This window comes from Manis pentadactyla, chromosome 3, assembly GCF_030020395.1.
Source record: "Manis pentadactyla isolate mManPen7 chromosome 3, mManPen7.hap1, whole genome shotgun sequence".
Classification (NCBI taxonomy): Eukaryota; Metazoa; Chordata; class Mammalia; order Pholidota; family Manidae; genus Manis; species Manis pentadactyla.
The window spans coordinates 29284056-29311462 of record NC_080021.1 but is presented as its reverse complement, the minus strand read 5'-3'; the positions used below and the strand labels follow the sequence as shown (position 1 = coordinate 29311462).

Below are 27407 nucleotides of genomic sequence, written 5' to 3'. Positions count from 1 at the left end.
TCTCATGTGATATTAATGTAACAAATTGGTGTATTTATGAAGGTTATTTCCAAAGGAAGCTCCATCATTTAATATTATTTGTAACTTATTCATCATTTTAAATGTTTCTTCTCTTCTTTCCACTAGCAGTTATTCCATTTCATTTAATACATGATATATTAGATTCATATAATTATTCACTTACATATTCAGCCCAACAGAACAAAATAAAAACAAAATAAGCATTGCTTTTAGGTAAGTGTAGTGAAATTTCAAATATAACTCATATATTACATATGTATGTGTGTGTTATATAATTTACTATGATTTAGCAATATGTCTAAAATTAACATACATATAAAAGGTTAATTAGGAAAAAAAGTACTTGATAGTCCTTTAGAGTATTTAAACGTGCAATAAACTTCACATTCTATAAAGTTTGATAAGTGTTCTGTTAAATTTTTTTTCCAAAGTGTAATCATTAAACAAAATGCTTCATCAAAGAAAGATTTTATAGTCTTTTCAGCATAAATGTCTAGTTTTGAAGAGTGTTTGACTAGGACAAGTAATACACAAGATACTTTTCTGCAGATGTCTTATTAGCTCACCATGCTCTATTAACTCCTTAAAATAACTTAAACTAACTCCAAACTCTACTGCTTGTGAAGGTATATTCATTGGTTCATTCTAAGAATATTTACTGAGCATATCCTGCCAGGTGCTGTGCTAGATGTTTGAACAGGATCGGTTACTGCCCTCATGAACCTGAAGATAAGTAGGTAATAAAATATTATGTGATGGTTGTTATGATAAGGAATACAGGACTTATGAGAATATATAGCATGGTAACCTAACTTTGTCTGAGGTTCATGGAAGATCTTCCATAGGAACTTTTAAGTTGAGACAGAAATGATGAGTAAGAATAAGTCAAATAAAGGGGATCATGAAAGTGTTGCAGGCAGAACAAACAATAAGCACAAAGGTCCAGAGGCAAAAGAGAGCCAGGTTTTTATAAATAATGACAGTAGTGTGAATAGAAGAGGCAAGACATGAAGACAAAGCACAAAGGCATAATCAAGTGTGTCAAGGAGTTAAGGAAATAGACAACTGAGGTATCTTAAGCAGGAAAGTGATAGTATTAGGGTTTTATGTTTAGGTTACTTTCTCTGGCCTATGAGGAACAGATTGGAGGAGAATAAGAAGCTGGGACAGGGATGATGATCACCTCATCTTGAGTGGTAAAAGTTTGAATGGAGAGAAATACACTTAGTTGAGAGATTTATGAAAGAGAGACCTGACGTATTTCATTGTGTAGAGCAGGAGAAAAAGACAAAAATCATCAAAATTTCTGGTTTGTGCAACTGAATGGATGAGGGCTCCTCTGAGAAAAGAATACACTGAAGAAGATCCACAGTTCTGAGAAAAAAATATTATGAAGTCTATTTTTGAACAGGTTGAATTTGAGATGCCATCAAGAAGTTCAGTTGAAAAATGTAGGAAGTTGTATAAATGGCATGCAGCTTAGGTGAAAAGTCTGTGGTTAGGCATTTACATTTGGAAATCTCTATTTATTCAGTCCCTTATTTTAAGAAAAATGTTTTCTGTTTGTCTAATTTAGGTCCTGGGCATCATCAGCACAGAATGATAGTCAGTCATAGAAGACAAGGTGGCAGAGAGAATGATGCGAGATGAGATGAACAAAGGCCACAGAGACTCACAAATACCGTATCTGGTGAGCTGAAGAGGAAGAGGAGGCCATGTTTCTAGATGTAGAAATAGGAGCCACAGACGTCAAAACGAAAACAAAACAAAGTCTAAAAGGGTACTGGTGCCATGGCAGCTAAGTAGAAGAAACATGTTTTAAGAGTAAGGGGAGAATCGGCAGGATAGAATGCTGCCGCCAAAATCAGCAGAATGAACCACAGAGCGCATTTAACGACAGACAGGTCCTCAGTGATCACCCTGAGACTGGCTTAGTGAGTACACTAGATGTTGAAGCCACATTGTAGGGGGGTCAAAAAATGGAGGATAAGAGTGAGAAGGAAAATGCTAGAGTTGTTGTTACTGTAAGATGAGATAAAATTGGACAAACTGATGTCAGTACATAGTTGCTCTATGGTCACTTTCATAAACATACAACCACGTGATGTAGGAAATGTGCTCTTAGGTTCTAAAGTTATCATTTCATTTCAGAATCTCTGTGCAACCTGGAACATGGACAATCCTAAAACCCTTGTTATTTTTACTGATAGTAAGGTAGGTTTGATTGGTTACTGCCAAAGTTTCCAAGTTGGCCATAAAATGATAGCACAACTAGTAGAATGTATGCAAAAACCTGAAGTCTTTTGATTTTGAATGTTTTTAAAACACTGAAAATGTTTGTTTCATGTTTTCTCATTGGTTTACTGACCTATTTTACTCCTGACACCTGTCAAGTAAATTTTGTTTTCTGAAAAATTATAAATATATACTTTAAAAGTTGACCTTTTTTACCTAAAATTAAACTATCTAATTTGCTTCATGGATGATGTTTTGCTTTTTCCATAACATATATGCATAATTGGAGAAGTAATTATTTTTATGAAATATAGACCATGTAATATTTTGTGAAGCATTATGATCTTCCATGGAGTACATACTGACTCAGCTGTAGAATGCCATCAAACATTCTCCTGCAAAACTAACTGGTCAAATTGCTCTCTCGAAAATGGTCACAATTGAAATGATATGGTAGGTATGGTGACTATCTATAAAATAACATCCCTCTTCCTTGGTAACAGAGAGCTAGTTTGTTCAATTAAATGAGATCAAATCTGTGTGCAATAGAGGAGGCTGAGTCCCTTCTCTGATACAGGTTCTTAATATTGATTTCTTTGAGCCAAATTGTAGGAAATCTTTTGCTATTGCCCAGTGTATGACTTAGGAAAGGATAATACAATTTTGATCAATAGGACAGGAAGGAGAGTATGATGGAAGGTTTCTTGAACAGTTGTCTTAGCCATCGTAGACATACATCAGATAGAGACATTTTGTATCTATCTTGTTGGTCACTGCTGTATAAGGCTGGTATGCCTAGAGCTCTGGTAAGTCATCTCAAGACCGTGAGACAGGATACCCAAGAATAAGCTAACATGCTAAGGGTGGCAGAGTAGAGAGAAGGAAAAAGCCTGGGTCAGGAAAGGTACAACTGAACCTCTGATAAATAACCCTTGAATCATCTTACCCTAATTTCATGTTATATGGGCAACATGTTTTTCTTATTGTGTATGCCATCTTGAACTTTCTGTTTTTTGCAGGTGAAAACATTAATAAGTATCTTTCTATTAAATTCTACCACTTCAGTCAAATGCACATTCTAAACCTTTAGAACTAATGTGCATCCTGGCATCTCTAAAAAGATTAACTTTAAATACACAAGGAGAAGAAGAAAAATGTAAATATCCTTACTTGAATGCCAGCTCCCTCTGGCACTGTGATCTTCCATACACAATTCAGATTGTTGTCATAAGGCTCAGGGTATCCAGGAGACAAAATAGTCCCTTTACGCTTAGCTAAAATTCCACCACAGGGCACTAAAAGTAAAGAAATTCAAGAGAAGGAGTTAATTCTAAAGCAAAGGATTAAAGTAAGAGAAAAGGTCAGAGATAACATCTTAGATACTAGACTTGCAAATACAATCAAACATTACTATTTTAAAATTCAGAAGAACAATTAAAATTAAGTCTTCTTATACTACAAAATATTTTAAAAAATATATAGACAACATTAATTGATAACTTTACAATGGCATACCTGAAATAATTCTACAGTTATAAAATCATACTTCAATAGCATTTTATTTGTATCATGTTGCTAAAAAGTGCATCAACACATTTACATTAAAATTGCTCAATCTAGGTATAGAATATTTTATATTTACTTTTCCCTTCATGCATCTTTTGAGGAGTAATAGCATCTTTTGAGGATTAATGTTGGTGAAGATAATGATTATGTTATGATCATAATGTTTATAGAGAGCCTAATATTTGCCAGGCACTCTTCTAAGCACTTTACATATATTAACTCCTTAAAACCTCTCAACAATCCAGTTAGATATGAACAGGTATTCTCCTCATTTTACAGCTGAGGAAATGGATCAGTCACTAAGTGTTAAAACAGCTTGCCCAAGATCACATAGCTAGTAAGGGAGGGAAACGGGATTTCAGTAATGGCCGTTTGGCTCCAGAGTCCATCTTCTCTAGTGGAAAGAGAATACTCATGGGGCTAGGCTGGTTACTTTCAGTACAACTTGTATGAGAAAGAGTAACTCCCCACTTCTCTCCTTCCCCACCCTCCCTCCCACACCCTCCCCCCTACACCCTCCCCTTTGGTAACCACTAGTCCCTTCTTGGAGTCTGTGAGTCTGCTGCTATTTTGTTCCTTCAGTTTTGCTTCATTGTTACACTCCACATGGTATATGTGGGGTCACGGGGAAGACAGTGTAGCTCAGAGAAGACAAATAGGGACTCTGTGGCATCTTACTACACTGATGGACAGTGACAGAATTGGGGTATGGGGGGACTCAATAATAAGGATGAATATAATAATCACATTGGTTTTCTTGTGAAACCTTCATGAGAGTGTAGACCAATGATACCTTAATAATAATAAAAAAAACTAAAAAAAAAAAAAAGAGTAACTGTGAACCTGCTTGAAGTCAATAAAAGCTTCTATCATTTTTTAAATGTCCTAATCTTAAAAAAAATTCTCATACCACTAGCACTGTCAGCTCAGTTCTGGGCATTCTCTAACTTAAAAATTTTAAATATGTGATGATTTGGACATGTTCCTTAGAAGCTCAACAACTCATATCTCCTCTGCGAAAATGGTAATACAATTGTTTTCAAAGCGCTTTTGAGAAAAATACAGATAGGATAATGTACATAAAAAAAGCTAGCATATTGCTTGAATTAAGAAGTCAATAAGTTGCTTCCTTTTGCTTTGCTACAACTGTAATTATTTTAGGTGCAAATGGCACTGTGATCCTTGGACATTTGTCTGAGTCTGGCTATAATGCTAAGATATCAGGATCTTTTGCTATAGTAATTTTTAAAAAGTTAATATTAGGTTTGTGCCCCTTCCAAAGACTAATGCAAGACTCAGGGCAATTACTCAAAAGAGGGCTATGAATTTTTTCATAAAGTAATGATGTATGTTTAGAGAAAGTCTTTTTGTTGTATTTTCTTATAAATCTGTTACTGGGTTACATATGAATTCAGGTAAAATATGTCAGAAAGAATTGATCTCCATTAAAGAGAAAAGCCACAGTTTTGTATGATTTGAGAATAGCATGCCAAGAAAAAAGGAAGATTGCAAAACAGAGATTTACCCCCAAAACAGATTTAAAAAATGTGATGGATGAAGTGCTGATTCTGAGGTGAAAGAAATACTTTACAGATGCTCTTACTCTCCATTTTTACCGACAGTTCACTATCTCACTCTCATTGTTTTTCTAGGTTACTACATTAATCACATCATGGACCTCCCAAGTTCTTCAGGCCTTAATTCTACAGATAAATACAGTTGGTTATATTAGCCTTTAAACACATTTCCAGAGTCATGTACACATAATTTCCCTAAACTTCAGTATCCCAGTCTACCATCTCAGTCCAGCCTACTAATATATTCTCTTAATGCTGTGACTTGGTATGTCCTTCTCTCACATAGCAACCACCTACCATTCATGGGCATTCAATGTTCATGTTACCTCTTTAACATGACTCCCTCGCGTGTTCAGTGCTCCACTGTAGGCCACAGCACCTAATGCTTTCCCATACAGCTCTATCATAGTATATAGCTCACCCCATGTTTTAATGTATTTTTTAAATATGTTAATGTCTTACAATAGACTAAAGCCTGAGAAGATGAAGTCATCAACTTTCTGGTTGTGGAACTCTGCTCATGTAGTGTCAAGATTCTAAGTCACCCACCCTTTGCACCCAAGGGTGCTCTCCCATGTGCTACAGCGAGAAGTCATCCCTTCTTCCTCACTTTCCATTCTCTCCTCCTTCCACTGCATCAGGCTTTTGTCTTCATTCTGTTGAAATGACTATGTCAAAGTGGCCAGAATATTCTTGTTGTGATGTGATGTTCAACTTTGAATTTGCATATTACTTAAACTATGAGGAACTATTGTCCACTGTAGGTAGGTCCATCTAGAACAAGCCTTTCTTTACTTGGACATCGGGATTCTGCACTTTCCATCTTTTCTTCTATACCACGGGCTATCCTCACTTTTATTATGTTTTTGTAGCTCATCCTCCTCCTTCAGATCTTTTCAATTTGTTACACTCTGTGACACATCTTTTCTTTTCTTCTCTTCTCTTGCTAATCACCACTCCTCAGCGATGGTAGCCATTTCCATGTCATCTATATACTATGAAAACTAAATGTTTACCTCCAGTGACTTCTGTCCAGAGTCTTGCAATAAGTATCTCAAAATTAATATGTCTATACCAATCATTTTGAAATTCTCCCCCATTTATACTATTCCCCATTTCAGTAAATGATACCACCATACACCTAGTTCTTAGGCCAAAAATCTAGGATTCATCTGAATTTTTCTTTCATATATTCAAGTTCACATTTACATTTACATTCTATTTATCAGTTAAGTTTGTCAGCACGATCTTAAGACACACCCCCAGTTCACTAATTCTCATTGCTGACCATGCCATTCCCAAGCCGCCACTACTCCTCCCTTCTACCACTGTGACCGTCTGCTGTTCAGTCTTGTTACTTCTCCTCTAACCCTCTTACACTAGCCACAGTGATTTTTTAGAAACTAAGACCACTCTCCAGCTCAGTGAATTCCCACACAACTCAGAGAAAATGCAAGCTTCCCACAGTCTTTAAGTCCCCCTACTACTTGGCTTCTGCTCTGCCTCTACAAACTCAACTCCTATCACTCTCGCCATCTAACAGCCTTTGCTTTATTTTTCTCCATAGTACTTACTATTGTCTAAAAAAGAGAACATATTTTTTATCTCCCTCCACTAAAAATGTAAATTTCATAAGGGCAAGAATCTTACTTTCTTATTCAGAGCTATACTACCAGTGCCAAGAATAGTGTCTGACCGGTAAGCCATCACGGAATAAATTGTTGCACGACTGGTTGTGCATCTGTGTATATGCTGGGCTTACAAGGGATCTCTTCACCATTTTTGCATCACTTATTTTTTCCAGTATTTTCCTCAACAAGCCATATTTGTTTAAGTCCACTTCAATTATTTAAATTTTTTACCAACAAAATTTACCATGAAAGTATTCCCAGACATTCATTACCACACACATTTTACAAATTTTCACTTCTTATGTATTATGACTTAATATTTGTTTCCTATATTTAAAAGGATATATTATAAATTTCCTGTTTGATCAATATTACATAATACAATATATGGATTAAGACAACGGGCTTTAGAATTAAGCAACCTGAGTTCAAATCCCAATTCTGATTTTGTCTCTAAACCATAGAGATTTTACTATCTTTAAAAAAGAAATAATATCTTATTTACCTCCTGGTGTTGATGTCAATATTAAATGAAATAATGCTTAATAGTGCTCCCTACAAGTGGTAATAATTGCTATTCATTATTATATTTAATAGCTTTTTCATGACGAATGGATGAATGAATGAATGAATCAATGAATGAGGGTTCAGATGCTGTATCTATTGCTTCCCACTCATAGAAAAGATGATATTGACAGGTTTTGCCATGGAGCCAATACAGCAAAAGCAGTTTTGAGTCTCTAAAGGATTTGGAAAACTAACTCAGAAAGGGTGATGGGATAAGCAGCTAATTAAATACTTTTTGCTGAAGGGGAGTAAACCGCAGGTTCAGGGGCTTTTCAAAAGCTGCTTCCCATTAACAGTATAGTACTTACGCCTCAGGCCATATATTGTCAGCTCTATTAGTGGTTGTTGGGGTTATTTGAATCACAAATTCTCAGAGGTAAGAGAGCTTGGGGTTTCATAAAACTGAAAATCTTAAGAAATCTGAAGTGTGGCAGTGTCAAATTTGGAAGATAAAAACTTGGTCTTCAGCATAGTTTTCAGTTTTACATTTGTTCCAAGTTCAATGTTCTTATCAAGGTATTGTACTTTATTATAATTTACCTAAGAATGGCTTGATATGGCAGATCTTTACAAGATTAATAAATATTGTTTACATACTGGTTATTTAAATTTGTCCATCTTCTAACTTAGTATTTGACCATTTTAACTATAAGCTGTCAGTTTTTGCAAAATTACTGAACATTTTATTGTGTTTTACAATGACAGAAAAAATATGAAAGTGCTGATAGCAGTAATAAAAACTGTGAAACTGAGACAGTACAATTGAGATGGAAATCATTAGGATTGCAGAAAGGTCTTTCCTTTGGTTTCAGTGGGATGCTCACTTGGTTTAACTGAGCATTCAAATGAACAGTGAAGGCAGACAAGATACCATCATTCTGTATAAAATCCTGTAAATAGACTCAAAGATTATATCTAAACTGTAAAGTATAAATAGAAAATTTGTTCTCTCTCAGAATAAAATTACCCATTTAACACATAAATCTATTGTTTGTGTTTTACCTATTTTCTTTCCTATGGATTCTCAGAAAAGTTTGAAACTGCACAGGGTTGTAAAGGTCTAGGCAAGCAATTGAGCAAGAGCATCACTATGTGGTGAAAGAGTAAAATTGAAAACACATGGGCCTTAAGACTGGAAGTTGGCTAGTTGTTTGACCTCTGCAATTCAGGAAATTGTCACAGTTACTTGCTAAAATCCATTAAGTGAAGAGGTGTTTATTGAACACCTATGAAGTGCCGGGTCCTCTTTTGATTGAACATAAAGACAATATAGTGTCAGGGGAGAGGAGGGCAAGAAAAATTAAGAAATTTTTTTAAAAAGGAAACCATATGTAATATGGTGGGTGGTTGCCATAAAAGAAAAGCAGGTAAGGGTATAGAGAACAATGGAGGATGGGTGGAAGAAAATTATTTTAGCTAGGATGTCCATGGAAGATAATCAGGTGGAGACTTGAATGAAATGATTCAAAAGATATTTCAGGAATGCTAGTTCCAAGCAGAAAGGATAGAAATTTCAGTCTTTGAAGCCTTAATATTTTATCTATTATCAGATATTGAAAATGAACACAAATTAAAGATAATACTTTGAATCAACCTAAGTAACTCTGCACTTCCTCTCATATTTGAATCTTAAAGATAACTTGAATATTTTATGGCATAACCATTTTTATTCAGATCATTTTGAAGCTAAAAATTTATAGTTAAAAATAGAAATGTCAAGTATATTTTCATTTATGTAAAGATTAGCAGTTGGACCAAATGGTAACACCTAAACTGAGCTATCATCTGAGTGCCATTTACAATCATCACCTTTCTATTTCTTGTCTCACACAGATCCCATATGTCCTCCTGTTATATATTTAATTTTATGGATTTTACACCTGTTCTACAAGGTGTATGTTATTTTTTAAATGGTATAAGGTAATATGTCCTTTTTATGTGGGCTTGGCAGGAAACAAGTCATCTGATTCAATTTTCTATCTCTAGGCATGCACTTTCAAACCAATGCAAAATAAGATGTAGTGTGTTCTATCTTAAAGATTCTCCATACATGCAGTAACAGATTTCCCAAAAAGCCAAGGGACCCAAGATAGATGGACTTTTGACAGAGAGATTGTAATACTTCCTGGTTACCTCATCTTTTGCTCCTAAAATACAAAGTGAGGCTGAATCCATCTGGGTTGGGGATAATACAGTAGCATTTACCCCTAAGCTGAATGCCAACCATGGACTAGGGCATGGTCTGAAAGTATCGGATAGGTTTTAGTGTCTGGAACGAGCTCTTGTCCTTGCTGAGATGACTATAATCAAATGGCATAACCTTCCTTCTGCTTACAAGGATTTTTATTTCAGATGGCAAAAACACTGGGATTAATCAGCTGACACATTTGACATATGAGAAAGCTTTGTAATAATCATGTAAAATAGAAGATTTCTTTTGCTTGAAACAAAACGTGGTTTATGTTCACAGTCTAGAGTTCTTATTCTCTAACCTACATTTCACAAAATATTTCTCATTTTCCTTTCCTCTTCCTAAAATGTTCTTGCATTTTTTTCCTTTTTTTTTTATGTTAGTTCATTTCTCCCTTTAACACTTTCCTCTTCTAACCCTGTCTCGCCTTTATACATTCATAGACAAAAGAAAAGATGCTTCTTTGGATACTGTAATGTTTGAATTTTTCAAGGTCAGAAGAAAATGTAGAGTGCAAACCTGATGAAATACATATTTTCAAGGCCAACTAGAATTGTAGGTATCATTATTTTAATTTTAACTATATTTTTATTTTATACTGATGCAAACAATGAAAACAAACCAAATCATGAATAAATGCCAATTGTTTTAAGTCTACTCCTCTTTAACCATGTGTCCTTAAATGTTCCAATTAGTGGAAAGAAATTTCAGTCCCTTAAATAGCATATTCTATTAAATAGTATTATTCTCAAGAAAATAGTCATTATATTTCCCCCAAAGTCTTTCTTAAAAATTTTAATTGCAAAGAAAAATCTTGTATTCAAGGAACTCTGAATTATTAGAATTGGAAGAATGATAGGAATCCATGCTTTTAGCTTTTATTTCAAGATGAAGAAAGCTTCTGTGGAAGATAATTTTTACATTTATAATAAGTAACTTTAAAGTGTTATTAAACCAATATATAAACACATACAAATCAATATCAAACCCTTTCCCAGCACTGCATATAAATTCATTATTCTACATCTAACACCTTCAGAATGGAAGTCTTCCCTCCTGATTTCATGGTGGAGGATTTATCAAGAACAAAAACAACTTCATTATTGAGTGCCTTCTTGGTCCCAAGAATTATTCCAATGCTTTCAATCACTTAATAGCCACAATAAATCTATGAGGAAATTTTCTTATTTTCCTGTGTTATTGATATTAGAATTGAGAATCAAAGATTAAATAACTTTTCCAGGATCATGTAACTTTCCACAAATCAGTGTTAAGGTCAGTGTTAGTGTTAATTAAGTTCTTAATTAACCCTAATGCTGAGAACCTACAACATACTATTCCCTATTAATCAGGACATTAATATACAAACAAAACCTTTAAGGAGTAGTTTATAGATTTATACTTCAGTGCTTTGCATATGTATGTTCTTTGAACAGTCTAAATAGAGGAATAGATTTTTTTCAATGATATTTAAAGACTAGTGAGCTAGTTTATGAGTTTCTACATATTAGTCTAACTAGTTTTTAATAGATGATTATCTTGAAGGAATTTTCAACATAATAATGAAACTAAATAAAGATATCTCCTTATCTAGTTACCTTCCATTACATAGTATTTGTATTTTCTATTAATACCTACATAAATAAACAAGAAGTGACATAGAATTTATGTAATTACTGGGAAATATGAGGAAGAAATTATTGATTCCTGATATTTATAGGGAAATATTTAAAAATCCATTGTGAGGCTAAAGAGATTTAATGTTATCATGTGTCTGTCTTCAATTATTAAACTGATTTAAAGCAATGTAATTTTCAATTTATGCATATTGCATGACTAATTTTGGCATTGACATATAGGAACATTTCTTTCAGCCCATGGTCCTTTAGTTTAGGATAATTTATTTATTATTATTTTATAAGAATATGAAGTAAACATATATTGTGGCTCAAAAGGAGGAACATTATCTGTTTTGTCTTTTATATAAGAATATAAAAGTATGTAAAGGGGAAGATTTTTTGTTGGTTCCATTAACCCTAGCTCTTCTATGCGTAGTATAAAACAGGCGGCATATCAAGTCTACATTATTTATTCTCCTTCACTTGTTGACTGTCAAAAATGTATTTTAATAGAGTAAGAAATTCCACACTATAAATATGAGGTAGAAATTGAGTAAGGAAACAATTAGTTTATGAGACAAAACTTTAAAAGAAGCATTCCTCTATCACTTAGGTTGAGGTTTGGAGTCAGAAAAACTTAAGTTTCAAATTCTGCCTACTCCACCATTTACTATGCTATGTCACTTTAAAAAGAACTGTTTTACCTCTCTAACACTCAAATTATTTATCTGTACATTCTTAAGAGTAATTTCTCCATAGGTTTGTTGTGAGGATTAAATTAAATGTATGTTTAAACTACTGAGCATGGAACTTGGCAAAAAGAAAGCATTAATTAAAAGACAATCATATCTACACTGTAGCATTTAGCTGAAAGATGATAAAGCTTAAGACTCAATTACAGCTTTCCAATGTTTTGAATTATTTTTGTAGGTGGTTCTCAATGAATAAGAGAATAAAAGAATAATTCACATTTCATTTATTGGCAGAACTAAAATATTTGTTGTAAGAAACATGCCCTGTGGAATATGTTAGGTGTATCTGTTTAGTGGAGTGGTGATATGAAGTTCCCAGAGCGGTCAAGTGACCATCCTCCTCCCTTTTTATTTACAGTTATCTTGGTTTATGCCATTTCCCCAGCACAATTATTAAAAATGTTCTATTTGAATGGTAAAAGATATTCTACCTAGAGCAGATACATCCTATGTAAAATACTGTTCTATGAGCACAACAGATTTTGTCCTTACTCCTTCCCTAGTAGAAATGTATATACATTACATATTGTTTCACAATTTAAAAATCTATTTTAATGAACTATAATTTAGCATTATGCTAAATATGCATTAAAATATGGTAAAATGTTTTTAAAAGTTAAAAACAAAAATAATTGATACATGTAATTTCTTTTCAGGAATGGCAAGATGTATTATTAAAAATGAATTTTATATATTTATAAGTGTATATATTATGTGTGTGCATATATGCACTCATGTTATCTCTATCAAAAAGTAGAGAATTGAGATTACTTAAATAAAAACAAAATTATGCTTATTTTTTATTTAAAAATTATTCTTATTTTCCAAATCACTTCTAATGAGAGAGAACTCAACTCAGGAGAACTATTACAACACTGAGATTGTTTTTCCACTCCTCTTTTAATTTAATACTATTAAAAACTTAAAAAGTTAAGAACAGTTAAGAGTATTAAAAAAACAATAGTTTCAGATACATTCTTGGGATAGGGAAGAAAGCAACCTCTCAACCTTCTACATTTTCCACACTGATGGGACTCTACAAGAACCAAAAGTCATTGTAATGATCCTGAAATACTAAAAGATTCTAAGCTATTTTTTTATGGTTTAGAAAATATTTTAATCTGTTCATGTAACTTAACAGCATTAAAGGTCAATAACTTTAGAAAGCGTATATTGTGTTTACCAATTTAATTTAGAAATAGTATTGCAAAAATAAGGTTTGAAACAATGAGATCTCTGGCTACCTATATAAGTATTCTACTTAAAGTGTAAATTTTCTTATTTTATATTTTTAACACATATATATACTAAACGAGAAAAGAAAAAAACAGATTTATTCCCTAATGCACATTCTCTAATTATTTTGCTACCAAAGTAAAATACGTCCAAAAAAAATCAGCTTCTGTAACCCTTAAAAGACACGGAAATTCTTTACATATTGGCAGATAAATTTTTGCATACATTTTTTAAAATGGTAATATCTATTTTAATAATCCCATGCTATTAACACTCGAATTCTGTGTTGTTAGCAATATGTATATTTTCGTTCACATAAACTTAATAAAGGAGGAAACTATCCAGTCAATTCAACACAAGGTATTTTTCATTGATTACACCAAACCTCAAATGCATCAAATATCTAACCTAATTTGCATTTTTAGGTACTTCGTATCTAAAATTTAAGAATCAATGCATAAGTATTAGATCAGAGGTCGAAATACTGAAGATGCAAGATAAGTAATTCCAATACAAAATATGTGCAATTACAAAGCGTACAACTTTACATATACTCACCAATACAGGTAGGTAAGGAATCATTCCACTGGGCCAAGGAATTGGGCACCGTGTCACACCTAATTGCTATGGATCCATGGAGGATATATCCCGGATTACACTCAAAGAGAACTAATGAACCAACTGCGAATTCATTGCCAATCCTTCTTCCAAATCTTGGTTCAGGCACAGAACTGCACTGGGTAGAACTTGTTCTAGGAACAGCTGTGTACAAATAATTGTTGATTTTAATTTCATATTTGGTAGAGAAATGTGGATTGCAAAATGTAACTATTTGAGCAGATTTCAAACAACTTCACTTTTATAAACATTTGAAGAAACAATATGAATACACTTCTAAAAACTTAAAATTCGTACAGTATAAAATACAATTTATGTCATCAAGATTTTTGATTTAAAGAACATTTTTACTTTTGATCCTTTAATAACATCAACTCAGGTTTTTTTTCTATATTTTGTTTACCAAACTCATTAATATAATAAAGTAGCTTGAGTTAGATATCAATTTCTGGGATGATAATTGAAGGATTTTATTTTTCTTTTCAAAATAGGATACCAAGTTCAAAGATGTAGGTGTCAAGTTACATAAGGTAATGTCACAATTTTTTTTGCAGTAGTTGGTTCTTAAAACCCTAGATTTACAAAAGTAAACATAGTACTTTACTAATTTCATAGCATGTTCACAAATGTAGTTGTTGAAAATATGTTATTGATGAAGACAATGACTAGATTTAGGCTAAGTAGAAGTCAGACAGATTAACAACAATAGAAGTTTTTATTTTAATAATCATACAATATCAAATTTGATATTGCTTTTAGGCTTGGTGTGTCCTTCAATTGTGACTTTCTTTATTTTGGTTTAGTAAAATAGAATGATAACAGGATGTTTTTTCTTTTTAAAACACATACAGATGGGATTAAAGAATTTGACAACAGCCCAAACAATGATATAATGAATTCCAAAGAGATTGACTCCTCTTGTATGACTTGAGTAACAATAACTCAATTGGTAATAGTGCCTTTTTAAATTCATAATACCACATATTATTTACAAAGGGAATGTTATTAAAGTGAAACACTGTAATACTATAGCCAATATTATAAATGGGATAGCAGGGTTTAATAATATCAAACTATCAAATCACAAATTTTCATAAATTTCTAAGGAGTAAAGTTCAAGATACATTTGAAAGTACTGCATAATCATACATAATTAAAACAAAGTTTCCAAATGATAACTTTTAATATAGTTTAATGATAATTTGGAAAAATGTCTATAAAAGGTGAGAAAAAACTGTGTAAACCAACTTCCAATTGCACAAAAATATTTAATAGCCATGAAGAAAGTATGAATTCTGAGAGTAACAGAAACTAACATTTTAAAATAGAGTAATGACTTCCTTGACATGTACAAGTACACCAGCACAAAATTTTGTACATTTTTTATTTAGAGTGCTAGACTATGAGGAAAAGAGAGTATGTACAGGGTGAAGAATTATCATAAAAACAATAGATGTTTTGAAAGTATGTTGGAAGGAAGCAAAAATATAAATACAATTAACTTGAGAATGATGATGGAAGCAAAAGACCTTTTATGACTTTGGTCAAAGTAAAAGTGCTCTAGTGATGGGGAGGGGAGAGGGTAAAACTTAATAAAATACAACTTTTATCTCTTCTAGATGGTTATAAGGATCTCATCATTCAATAATTCTGAACACAGCATGGCAACTGATATCATTCCTTAGTGTGTTTCTAGGCTACAGGGCCACTTACCTTGGTAGACAAAGTGAAATCCCTTAGCTGTTATTGGTCCAACTGAAGTAAATCGAATTGTGATCTGATTACCTGAACTCAGTGGAAGTGATTCTCCTACTCAACAAAACAAACACTAAGATATCATAAATAGTTTCATTCAGTAAACCTAACATATTATATTAATTTACACTGTCATTTGAAAAAGTCAATCTATGTTCTATCAAATTACTTTAATATATTCTACCACTGACAATATATTTTCTTTGGGTTCAGTTTCAATTGTAACCTTTTTACCAGAGGCTTTAGGCATAATTTGATACATATTGCCTTATTCTTTAAAGAATTCTTAAATATTTTGAATTACATTAAATATGACAGACTAAGTGACTAAATAATATATTTACTGAATTACAATCCTAGAAAATAGTTGGCTATATTTTTCTCAAGCATTTGGTTTACTATTGTGTTTCTATTCTTCTTTTTTAATAAAGAGTGATTCTTTTTTGCAGTTTACTTTATTTCTAATATGGATGACATAAATCTCAACTTTCACTACAATACCAATCAATCTCAGGCTTGAATTGATAACTGATGCATGGTAGTTCTAGTAAAGGATACCTGAATGGGATCCTGAGAGGGAAGATAACAGAGAAGATTGCTGAGTTGGCCCATCATACACCTCAACAACATCGTGGAGTGATGTCTGGAAAAATACAAACTGGCCAAACACCACTGATCAACAGGAACCAGGAGAAGCAAACAAATCACCAACCATCCAAAAACAAAAACAAAAAACAAAACAAAACAAAAAATAGAAAGAGGAGGAGAGAGAGAACAAAGTATTACAATATAATAGTCATTTCTTCTTTTTTTTTTTAACCTATAAATGAGGATAGGTGCCAATTTGTTCATAGGCCTGATACATGTTCTTCAGGTCATAAAATTAATTGCAATGGTATAAAAGCAATAAAATTTAAGAAGACTATTTAAAAAAAATAAATTAAATGGATATAACATTTCAGTTTGATCAGAAATCATAAGGTTGGTGATTAATACTTCAGAATCAGGTTTTGATTCTCCCATTGGTTGTCTGATTCTTTCCACTTTGTGACTCTCTTCTCTTTTTCTAATTTTTTTCTCCTCTTTTATATGAGATAGACAAAGTTTTAATTCAGGGGATTTTTTTGGGGGGAGTTGGTTTTCAAATGCTATTCCATTATGAATAATAGTCTCAATGGAAAAATATCAGCAAGACACTTTTCAGGAATAGTGTTTAGTTCACATTCCAATTTATAATTGTTCTGAACATTTATTGTTAATATTCTGCCAAAAAGTAAATATTATTTATGATTCTTTAACAATTGAGTTATTTTAAAATTTTACAAAATGACTGCTTTTTAACAGTAAGTACAGACCTGAAGTACTTACCAAGAGCTTTATTAATGACTCTTTTAACTTCATTTTGTACTTTCCCTTTAATTATATACTAAATTTGTGTGCAGAAACTACCCAAACAGTGACATAAAAGAAAGAACCTGTTTAAGAGCAGAAATCAGCTTGTGTTTTGTTTTTAAGAAAGGAAATGGATAATAAAAATGATCCTTACAACATTTCATTGAAGAGAAAAATTTGGGGGTTTAAAAGTGTATGATTTTTTTAAAGTTTAATAATTTAAAAGCAAGGTAACTTATAAATTCAAAATCACATTACTGTAAACTATATATTACACAAATATATATATTTTTCAAATTTCTTCATATTTTACACCTTGAATTAAGGTTATGGCCATCTTTTGGTGGTCCTGTGAAGACAGGCTAGTTCATTTGAAACATGCTGACTTTTGCACATGAACACATACACATAATACTACTGTAAACAAAGCTACAGGTTTTTTTTTTTTTTGGCCTGCTAAAATAAGCTGGTGATCTCAGTCCAGTTCTTCGTGGGGTAAAGGAAAAAAGGAAAACAAACACAGATATAGGCTGTTGTTTTGAATAATTCCTGAACATCGAAGTGCTATATTTCATAAATAATCCTCCTTAAAACATGGCCTAGAATAATGAAAACAAATGTATGTTTCTATTAAGTCAGACTCATAGAGTCAATTATTGTAATGGTTTAAAAGCCAGATGAAAATTTTCAGATCAGACATTTAAAAAAGATCTATATATTTGTCAACCAAATGCCCAGCTATTTAAAAAATACTCCAAAACTATTGAGAAAATTTTTCTTTTCTGTTTTTGTATTTCTTTAGATTGGTGTTTGGATGATCTGTTTTTAAATGTGTCTAAAAGATTCTATTATAATGAAGATGTTGCCACTGCCTGTCCAAGAGCACTCCCTTCCCTCAAAATCATGTTCGTTTAATCACAGGAACTTCGCTAAGTCAAGTACACTGTGCAACAAAGCTCTTGACAGTTAACCTGTTCTTTCTCTATATCTTTTTGGGAAGTCATTAATAAAAAATGTTAAAATTCAGTATCCATTAATTCTTTCTGCCTAAATATCTTAAACACTCCATTAGGAAACATGCCCAATATCAGGCAAAACTATATTATAAACAACATCTAAAAAAAACTTAAAATACAGTCGTCCAAGACCTGTTTCTAATGAAAGAAAAATAAATGCCCCTTTTAAAATTGTTTTTAGCCCTAGTTCACAATTGTTACTTCTGTACACATAGACGAGAGTTTTCTGTCACTTATAAATTGGCTATGTTGAGACTATAATGATATGCTCCTTAATACATTATATTTGCACCATGTTATGTAGAGAAAACTGTAGGGTATATCCTTTTGAGTATTCTTGGGAACATACCTGTAATTTGTTGTAGTAATTCTGAGGTGAGGGTGGGGAGAATTGGAAAGGGTAGGGGGTCAGGGGGTAGAATGCTAAATCTGCATTATTCAGTAACTAGTAAACTGTTCCTCTTTGACTGCAACTTAACTCTGCATTAATATGGCCAATGGAAATTTTAGAATAAAAATAGCCATTATTAGAAAAAAAGTACCCTGAGAAGATCCTGAGATGTATCAAAGATAAAATTTTAAAGTACATGTTTAATAAGTTGTTTGTAGCATGAAGAATCAAAAACATTTGCACAGTGATCTGATTTCCTACAATTATGAGTATTGTCTCACTAAACTTTGAATCAATCTGGAATCAGTCCCTTCTCAGCTAGAAATCTCAAAAATTAAATTGTAGCCCTTGTGTTTGCTTACCCATTTTCTGTTTGTAAATGCCTTACTTTATTTAGTTTTCTTACTTTCAGAAAGCTGTGGTCTTCTGCTTTTAAAGTGGTCTGAGTGTACAAATGCATCCTTTGTATGGCTGAGACTGAGGTAGAAAAAAATTCTGAGACTTTATGGTGGATCAAAAGACAACTGGATATTGTTTTTTGGTAAGCAAGACATCTGACTTGCTTACCAGCACACCTTTCTGAGTCACCTGTGTTTATTAGGGCTGTGGTATACACACTGGATTATTATCCTATCTATCTATCTACCTATCATCTATCTATCTATCTATATCTATCTATCTATCTATCTATCTATCTATCTATCTATCTATCTATCTATCTATCTATCTATCTATCATCTACCTATCTATCATCTATCATCATCTATCATCTGTATTTGGTTATTTGAATTCTCTTTGAACTACTGTAATCCATTTTATTTGGTTCTTCATTAATTAATGAGTTAAATAAAATTTCTGATACATGTTTATTTTATATTATTATGGGAGTCATGATTATGCCCTCTTTAAAAACCAAAAAAGCAAAAAAACAAAAAATCTTTTTAACACTGACTTGGATGCTGATACCTCAACATAGTGCATGGACCACCCTTTTATTTCTATGATTACAATTACCCACCAAAGTCTGGGCTAATTAGGAGTAATTAGCAAGGCATCTATTTTCTTTTGCATAGTTTCCAACAGAGATAAGGAATTCTCTGCATCTCAGCTCCAAACTCCTTTCCCTTTCTTCTGGAGATTTGCAAGTAGATATCAAAAGAACTTTGCTCTCAGGCTGTTATTGTAGGCTAAAAACACTAAACTGTTTCTTAAGAGAAATACCAGTGTAAGTGAATTTTTTTCTTCTTTAAGCATAATAGATTTTTAAAATAATGTTTTTAACTCTATTGTTAAAAATTCATGTTTATGTTATATGTATTATTGCAAGCTAGAAAAAAGGAAGAAAAGAGAAGGCTGGTAAGGCAGAAATAAGCAGGTAAAATAAGCCTACAAATAAACCTATGCAAATGACCTATTACTATGCCTGAAACTACTTCTGAGCCTCTTAGTTCCCATGTATTTTATACTGGAATGCAGTTTATTCATGTAACTAACATTTTTTTTATTCTATTCTATGATGTACCAGGAACTGAGCTAAATGCTGGGGTTAAAAACTAACCAGTACAGAGAGGGTTCTTGCTCTCAGATGTCATTAAATTATATTTGTGATCATGCAGGATGGTAGTTTACCTTCACCTATGAAAAGGTGTCAGATTAGACAACTAAATTAATTATAAACCAACAACAGTATAACCACACAGGTAGCCCCCTTTTGGAGAAACCTCGTTAATAAATCAAAGAGAATCCCAAGTTCCTAAATTATGACCCAAAGTAAAGGAATTAGACTGGATAGTTAGAGATTAAAGAAAAGGGGAGTTTGCAAACCAAAGTTAAGCAAACTAAACAGACACAAAACTCTAAGTTTCCCCTCAAGGCCATAGATAAACTCTCAACTCATATATCCTTGAGATATTTTGCAGGAACTTAGGACCCCAACCTGTTGACCATAACCATGAAGACCTTAGACTGGAAGTAACTAGAAGACTGATGACTAACATACTGTAGGGAAAATGGAAGTTCCATGGCCAGGATCCTCACCGGATCTTAATCTACTCACCTACTATGCATGTGTAATAATGTAATACTTAGCCTACTGTGCAGGCACATGCTTGTACACATGTTGGCAATAAGCCATTGCCTGTGTGGTTATATAAAGAGCTCGGCCCTGTGCTCAGGGCAGAAGCTGGAATGGAGAAAGACGGAGACAGACTTGCTGCATGTAGACTTCTCAGGAAGTGGATGAGATTCTAGCACTTGGCCTGCCACCACAAAATAAAGCTTGGTATAAACACTTTAATGCCTCCTCCAATGTTCCATTGTCATTTTTCAGTCTCAGCAAATCCAGAGTGAACTTGCCCAAAGCTGGGAACTCCATCCATCCCAGAGCTACATTTTGGCATAGTAAGGAGGACTTGCTGCAGACCAAAAATGGAACAAGCTGTCCTTATGGGAGGGGTACTTCAGTGGGCTGCCCCTATGAATGGGGGCCACCTGGGTATCCCCAAATGAGTATATGGTCTGAGGTGGTGATCTTCCTAGAGGAATTGTCCCCTCCCCAGTACTGGGAAGAGGTGGAGGAGACGCCTGAGGCAATGATAGAGACCCTCTGTGAGATTAGGAAAACCTTAAAGAAACAGGATGTCCATGTGATGGTGAGTGCCATGGGTTGGCTATTTCTCACAGTATTAAGAAAGGTCATAAAGGAGAAGGATGTACTCCTGAGAGAAGCACAAGAGGCAGCAAGAGAATGTAGGCTGAAAGGTGATGTGGAAAAGGTAAAAGATTTGTTGAAGATTGAGATGGCATTGCTGCAAAGCACTGTGGAGAAGGTAAAAGATGTAGTGGTGACTGAGAAGGAAACACTCTGTGGGGTGATGAGAGATATGCCATCAGCTCCAGAAGTGGTGGGAGATATACCAGGGGGGAACATGGAGGTGGAATAGTGCATGAGGCACCAACCCCTCCTCTATTAAAATCTCACCCAGTTGTAGTTAAGAAAATAAAGAGACAGTAACTGCAGATTTCTCTGAAAGAGGTGCAGCCTCATCTCCAAGTTGTGGAGCACTCCACATTCTGCTCCTATACATAGGTGGAGCTGGTGGATTTGGGCTCCTGGTTTCAGAAGAAACCCTTGGAGTCCATTCTGGCCTGGCTCCTGTGCCTTTGGGTTGTGGGGTAGATGGGATCATTCTGTCTGGGTTAGAAGTGGGAAAGCTGGCTTCCTTGACAACTCATCCTGCCTTGAAGCAGTGATTACAAAATGCATATCAGATTACAGGCAACTATGTCCTTTTTGAGCAATTTCTGGCTGCACTTAGCTCTGTATGGCCCAAAATGGGTGATCTAGCTTCCCTGCTAGATGGCAAACATATGCCAAGCTCCAACGGGTGTTACTGGATTTGGGGATGAAAAATATCATTTATAACCCAGTATACAACGGCCCAGATGAGGAGCTGTTTATAGCGGGGATGGGTGACATAATGCAGCACAGGGCTCCCCCATCCCTTTTGGGGCCCTTAGTGGCCATTTTTTGCCCCTCATTTATGGCAAACCATAAACAAGGTTACCCATACTGCATCAAATTTGGGGAAGGCTGAAGTGATGCATGCACAGAAGGGAGTGTGGTCCACTATTCAGAGGAAGAGTTCAAAGGGCCTTGTGAAGGTCACGAGGAATGAGATGTGGGCTGATCTGATAAAGGCAATAGCAGACAAAGAAAAATTGGATGGGAAGTCAAATAAAATCTTAGTGGATCTTTGGCAAAAACTGAAGCTGGAGCAGTGGTTTCAGCGGTTGGTTAAGGCAAGGACCAAGAAATGGAATCTGGAGACAAAGCTACAAGTCTGGCACATGTGCCTGTAGGACCTCCTACTGGAGAGTGTGCCAACCATGCCTGGACCCCTGCAGGAAGATGACTGGGCGATATGGTTTGACTGAGGGGAGGGTTAAGGCACCCACCTTGGAGCACTGGGTGGGACCAGAGGACACATGCTGAAATGTCAATTAATTAGTCCACAGTGAATGAACAATGTGTCCTGGCTCTGGTAGACAGAGGAGCTGAATGCTCACTGATTTATGGAAACACTGAGTGGTTTTCTGGGACCCCAGGTACTATAGATGGAAATGGGGGTAAGGTTATCAGAGTGAAACAAGCCCGAATCCCATTGGGAATAGGGCATCTAATACTGTATATGATGTTTTGCCAACTTCTGATTCTCTTGCAGACATATGTGACATTATTACAATATTTTGGGAGTCTTTTAGGTTACTGGAGAGAGTTTTTCCTGCACTTGGAACAAATTCTGAGGCCCATATATCGTATGAAAAGGTGTCAGGTAGGAATGGGATGAAACATGTGCATTTGCCCTTGCCACTGCAAAGTGAGTAATCAAAGTTGTGCAGGCCATGAGTGTGAGATCCATCAGGGCCCTGCAAGTGCAATGTCCATGCAACTGAAGACAGGTATGGCTGGGGCCTCTGGCAGTGGCTTGAATGAACTCACCAACTATTGAATTCTGGTCACAGTTGTGGAAACGAGCAGAGATATTGTATGCGTTAATAGAGAAACAATTGGCTGCCATATACCATGCCTTGATGGCTACAGAGGCCATGACTGAAATGGGCCTGATAAAGGTAATAACTACCTTTCCCACTGCAGGGTGGGTATGAGACTGGACCCAAAAGCCATGGAGTGGCATGGCACAGGTACTTACACTGGCCAAATGGGCACATACCAACAGGAGCATAGAACTCTTTCTACTAGTGTCTTGAGTAAAGACCTCCAGCACTTATTGGGGCCAGTGACATATACCAGTGAAAGGCAGGGAGAACTTACTTTAGAACCATTAGTAGCAGAGAGCCCTTATTGAGAGGGAAGAAACCCTATACCCAAAGGTGCATGGTACACAGATGGCTCCAGCCATGGGCAACTCCTGAAATGGAGTGCTGTAGCCTTCTATCCTAAGACTGAGAACATATGGATGGAAGGCGGTGAGGGGAAGAGCAGTCAATGGGAAGAGTTGAGGGCAGTATGGCTTATGATCACCCAGGAGCCCTCCCCTGTAGTTGTCTGCACTGACAGCTGGGCCAGCTATTGGGGCTTGACCCTGTGGCTACTGGAATAGTACCATGGTTACTAGTTGGTTTGTCATCGACCCTTTTGGGGGCAATAATTGTGACAAGACTTATGGGCCTGTGGTCAGACTAAAACAGTAACAGTATATCATGTAACAGGTCATTTGCCACTGGCATCCTGAGGAAACTATGAAGCAGATGAATTGTCCCAGGTACGCTGGCTAGGAGGAAAGCCTGACTCTGATGTGGCACAATAGTTACAACATTGTTTGTTGCATGTGGGCAAAAGACAATGTGGGCTGTAGCCCATCGGTGGGGCTTGGTTTGGACCTTTGAAGAAGTCAGCAGAGCCAAGAGGAATGCATTGTATGCTCTAAGAGGGACTTACACTGAGTTTCACAGTCACATCAGACAATAGCTATGGGGCTGATACCCATTGTCATGTGGCAGATAGACTATATTGGGCCTCTGCACATGTCAGAAGGATATTGTTATGTCATGACCTGTGTGGACACAGGTACTGGACTCTTGGTTGCCTTTCCTGTGGGTTGTAAAGACTAGCAAACAACCAAAAGAGTCCTAGAGCATATCTTTGTGGCCTAAGGCCAACTGCAGGTAATTGAGAGTGATCAAGGTACCCACTTTATTGGACATGCACTACAAGAATGCATGTAACGATTAGGAATAAAGTGGAAGCTTCATGTACCATATAAGCCTACTGGACAGGCATGAAAGAGAGGTACAATGATTTGTTGAAATCTGCCATGAAGTCAGACACCAATAGTCTACAGGGCTGGTCAGTCCACTTATAGACAAGTGCTACAGCATTTGAATGAGAAGCCCCAGAAGTGGGCATTGAACCCTGACAGACGTACTAACATGCATTGCTGTTTCCCCTGTACAACGGCAAATACAAGCCAAGGAGGAATCACTGAAGCCAGGGTTTGGTCACCAGAATAAATCTTGCTGCCAGCACTGACTACAAAATCCCCAGAGACTCTGTTCAGTGGATGTAGCCTTGGAAGTTTCAACACATGGACCAGCAATGGCTGGCCCTCCTGGTACCTTGGGGACAAGGCCTGGAGGCTACCCTCCTATGTATTTCTGTAGTAAAAGCAGAGAGTCCCCCAAAGATCATGGTTGTGTACCCTAAAGGGATGGAAGCTAAAAAGCATCTTACCAGGGGGTTTTTGTTTATGAGCACTCATATGTTTATGAGCAGTGCATATGACTCCAGTAGCGCTATTCATAGGCCCCTCAGTAACCCCACTAGGAGAGGGGTAAAGGTATGGTATACTAGACCAGGGCAAGGACAGGATCCCCTTCCTGCCATGGTCCTATAACAGGACCACTCTCTTGCATGCATCTTACCTTATAGACAAGATTTGGCTATGCTGGTATCATTTAAACACATGTCTTATCGCCCTTAAGTATAAGCTCCTCTAATGTCTTTATGTATTGGGCATATAGCCAAGCAAAAACTGCTACTTGCTGGGTGTGCATGGAGCTCCCTTCCAGTTGCACTAATGGTCTCCCATGAAAGGTGTGAGTCGTGAACTCATGTAGTAGAACTGGTTTGAACATGGCTGGAATTATAGCAATTGATCTCCTCAGTCTTGAGGACAAATATCATAATTTCTGCTGTTATATGTATATCACCATCATAATTTCTATTGTTATCTATATGTTGTTGTGGCCTCTGTTGCTGTTGTGGAATCTGGTTACAATGTTCCAGCTTTCTTGCACAGGGACCATTGCAAAAGATTAAGGGCACATAGATTGTGAGGTGAGAATCCTGGAGGGGTGGACTAGAGGGAAAATGGAGGTTCCATGGCCAGGATACTCACCTGATTCTAATCTACTCATCCACTGTGCACAGGCAATGATGTAATACTTAGCCTACTGCATAGGCACATGCTTGCACACATGTTGGCAATAAGCCATTATTGCCTGTGTTGCCACATAAGGAGCTCTGCCCAGTGCTTGGGGGCAGAGGCTGGACTGGAGGCAGAGATGCAGATGGACTTGCTGAATGTACACTACCTCAGAGGCAGATGAGATTCTAGTGCTTGAACTGCCACCATAAGAATAAAGCTTTGTATAAACACTTTTACCCCACCCCCTGACATTCCGCTGTCATTTTTTGGTCTCACTGAATCCAGAGTGAATTTACCCAGAGCTGGGAAACCCCTCTGGGCCAGAGCTACAAACACCTGAAACGCCCTGTCACTTCATCATTGACCAATCAGAAGAATGGGCACAAGCTGATCACACACCCTACAATCTCATAATTTGGCCTTTAAGTATCCTTGCTTGTAACCCTGTGGGGAGTTTGGGACCTTGAGATTAGCCACCCATTCTCCTTACTGGCACCCTGCAATAAACACCCACTTTCACTCCATCACAATGTCAATACTTGGCTTTGCTGTGTTTTGCTTGGACAGACTCAGGTTTGTTTGGTTCAGTAACAACAGGGCACACTGGGTACATCTTTCCATGCTAACCATTTAGTCTGTTCTCCAAAGCGAGTCCTCTACCAACCTCTACTGGGCAACATTTGTTGTGCGAGGTGGGGAGAGTCTCAGACTGCATTTTTTAAAAATCTGTAATTTAGGTTTTTAAAGAATCATTTAAATAATCAGCTTAAATCACTTAAGTAGGGGAAACCTTTAATTTAGATCATACTGGTAAGGCATTTATTCCAACTTTAAGATTTTGTCCTAGTTCATTTGTTCCCCCAATGAGCAAATAAACTTAAGATGAGACAAGACATCATGTGTAGCTAGCTACTTTTCTTTGAGATAAAACAAGGTTTATTTGACATCTGGTTTTTACAATATCATATCCAACCAAGACAAAGATGTGGGGTTCCATTTACTGAGAAAAGTTACAAGGTATAAGTATTCATAACTTAGTTTCAAGAAGAATTTGTTTACTATTCTGCACCAAACTTTGTCAAATATTTTCTCCTTTGGTCACATTCATTTAACTCCTGAGACAGTCCATTCTGCTGAGAGTGCCTGGGATGGCATAAAAAAACTCCAGAGCATTCATATGGCTAAACTGTTAGAATACTCAGTGCAGATCAACAGTCCTTATGAAAGTATCATCATGGAAAAACATACAGTGGGTGCCAGAGGTGTGACATAATCCACTGTATTGTTTAGTGCCAGAGGGGCATGCATTTCTTTAGAATATAAATAGAACAAAAAAGTTAAAGCTCTCTTTTCTCTACTCTGGAATATTGCTGAAATAGTCCACCATTGATGAAGCAAGTCAGAAACTTTTGGAAGTTAGATTTAATTCTTTTGTCATCAAAATAGCTAGTATACTGCATAGAAGCTAACAGCATTTAATTAACTTTAAATGAAGATAACAAAACAAACTGAGACATGATTAGTGTTATTCAGTGATCAGGATTCAAATTACTGAATTAAAAATGAAAACTGAGTTCATGTAAATAAGGAGGTTTTAGTTTTGTTTGTCAACTTTGTTTTTCTCTCCTAAGGGAAAAATTCACAGAATATCCCGATGGTATGGTGGTGTGAGAAAGAAATACTCAGTCTCAGACATGCCTATGGGAAGTGATCTCATTATTTGTGTGGAAGGTGGTGAATAGTTGAATTAAAATGTCTAAGAGGCTCTGGTAAATTCTGGTCTGATTCAAACCTGCTTTGACATAAACGGATTCAAATATTTGGTGGAAGAAGGCAGGGCAATAGGTCTCTCTGGGCAGTGGGAGTTTAGTAGTCAGATAAGTGGTGCCT

General features: G+C 35.6%; 1 protein-coding gene across 5 annotated transcripts in view; it reads right to left on the bottom strand.

Moving 5' to 3' along the window:
* The window catches only part of CSMD3 (CUB and Sushi multiple domains 3), a 1218504-nt gene that overhangs the window by 163032 nt on the left and 1028065 nt on the right, over window positions 1-27407 (bottom strand). For 3 of the 5 annotated variants that reach the window (XM_057497816.1, XM_057497817.1, XM_036876427.2), the window contains 4 exons: window positions 16327-16440; window positions 15727-15822; window positions 13954-14157; window positions 3427-3551 (listed from right to left, as the gene is read on the bottom strand). In XM_057497816.1, coding sequence (XP_057353799.1) covers window positions 3427-3551; window positions 13954-14157; window positions 15727-15822; window positions 16327-16440 — 539 coding nt within the window. The remainder of the gene's footprint in view (window positions 1-3426; window positions 3552-13953; window positions 14158-15726; window positions 15823-16326; window positions 16441-27407) is intronic. The other 2 variants (XM_036876426.2, XM_057497818.1) reach the window with 1 other exon arrangement.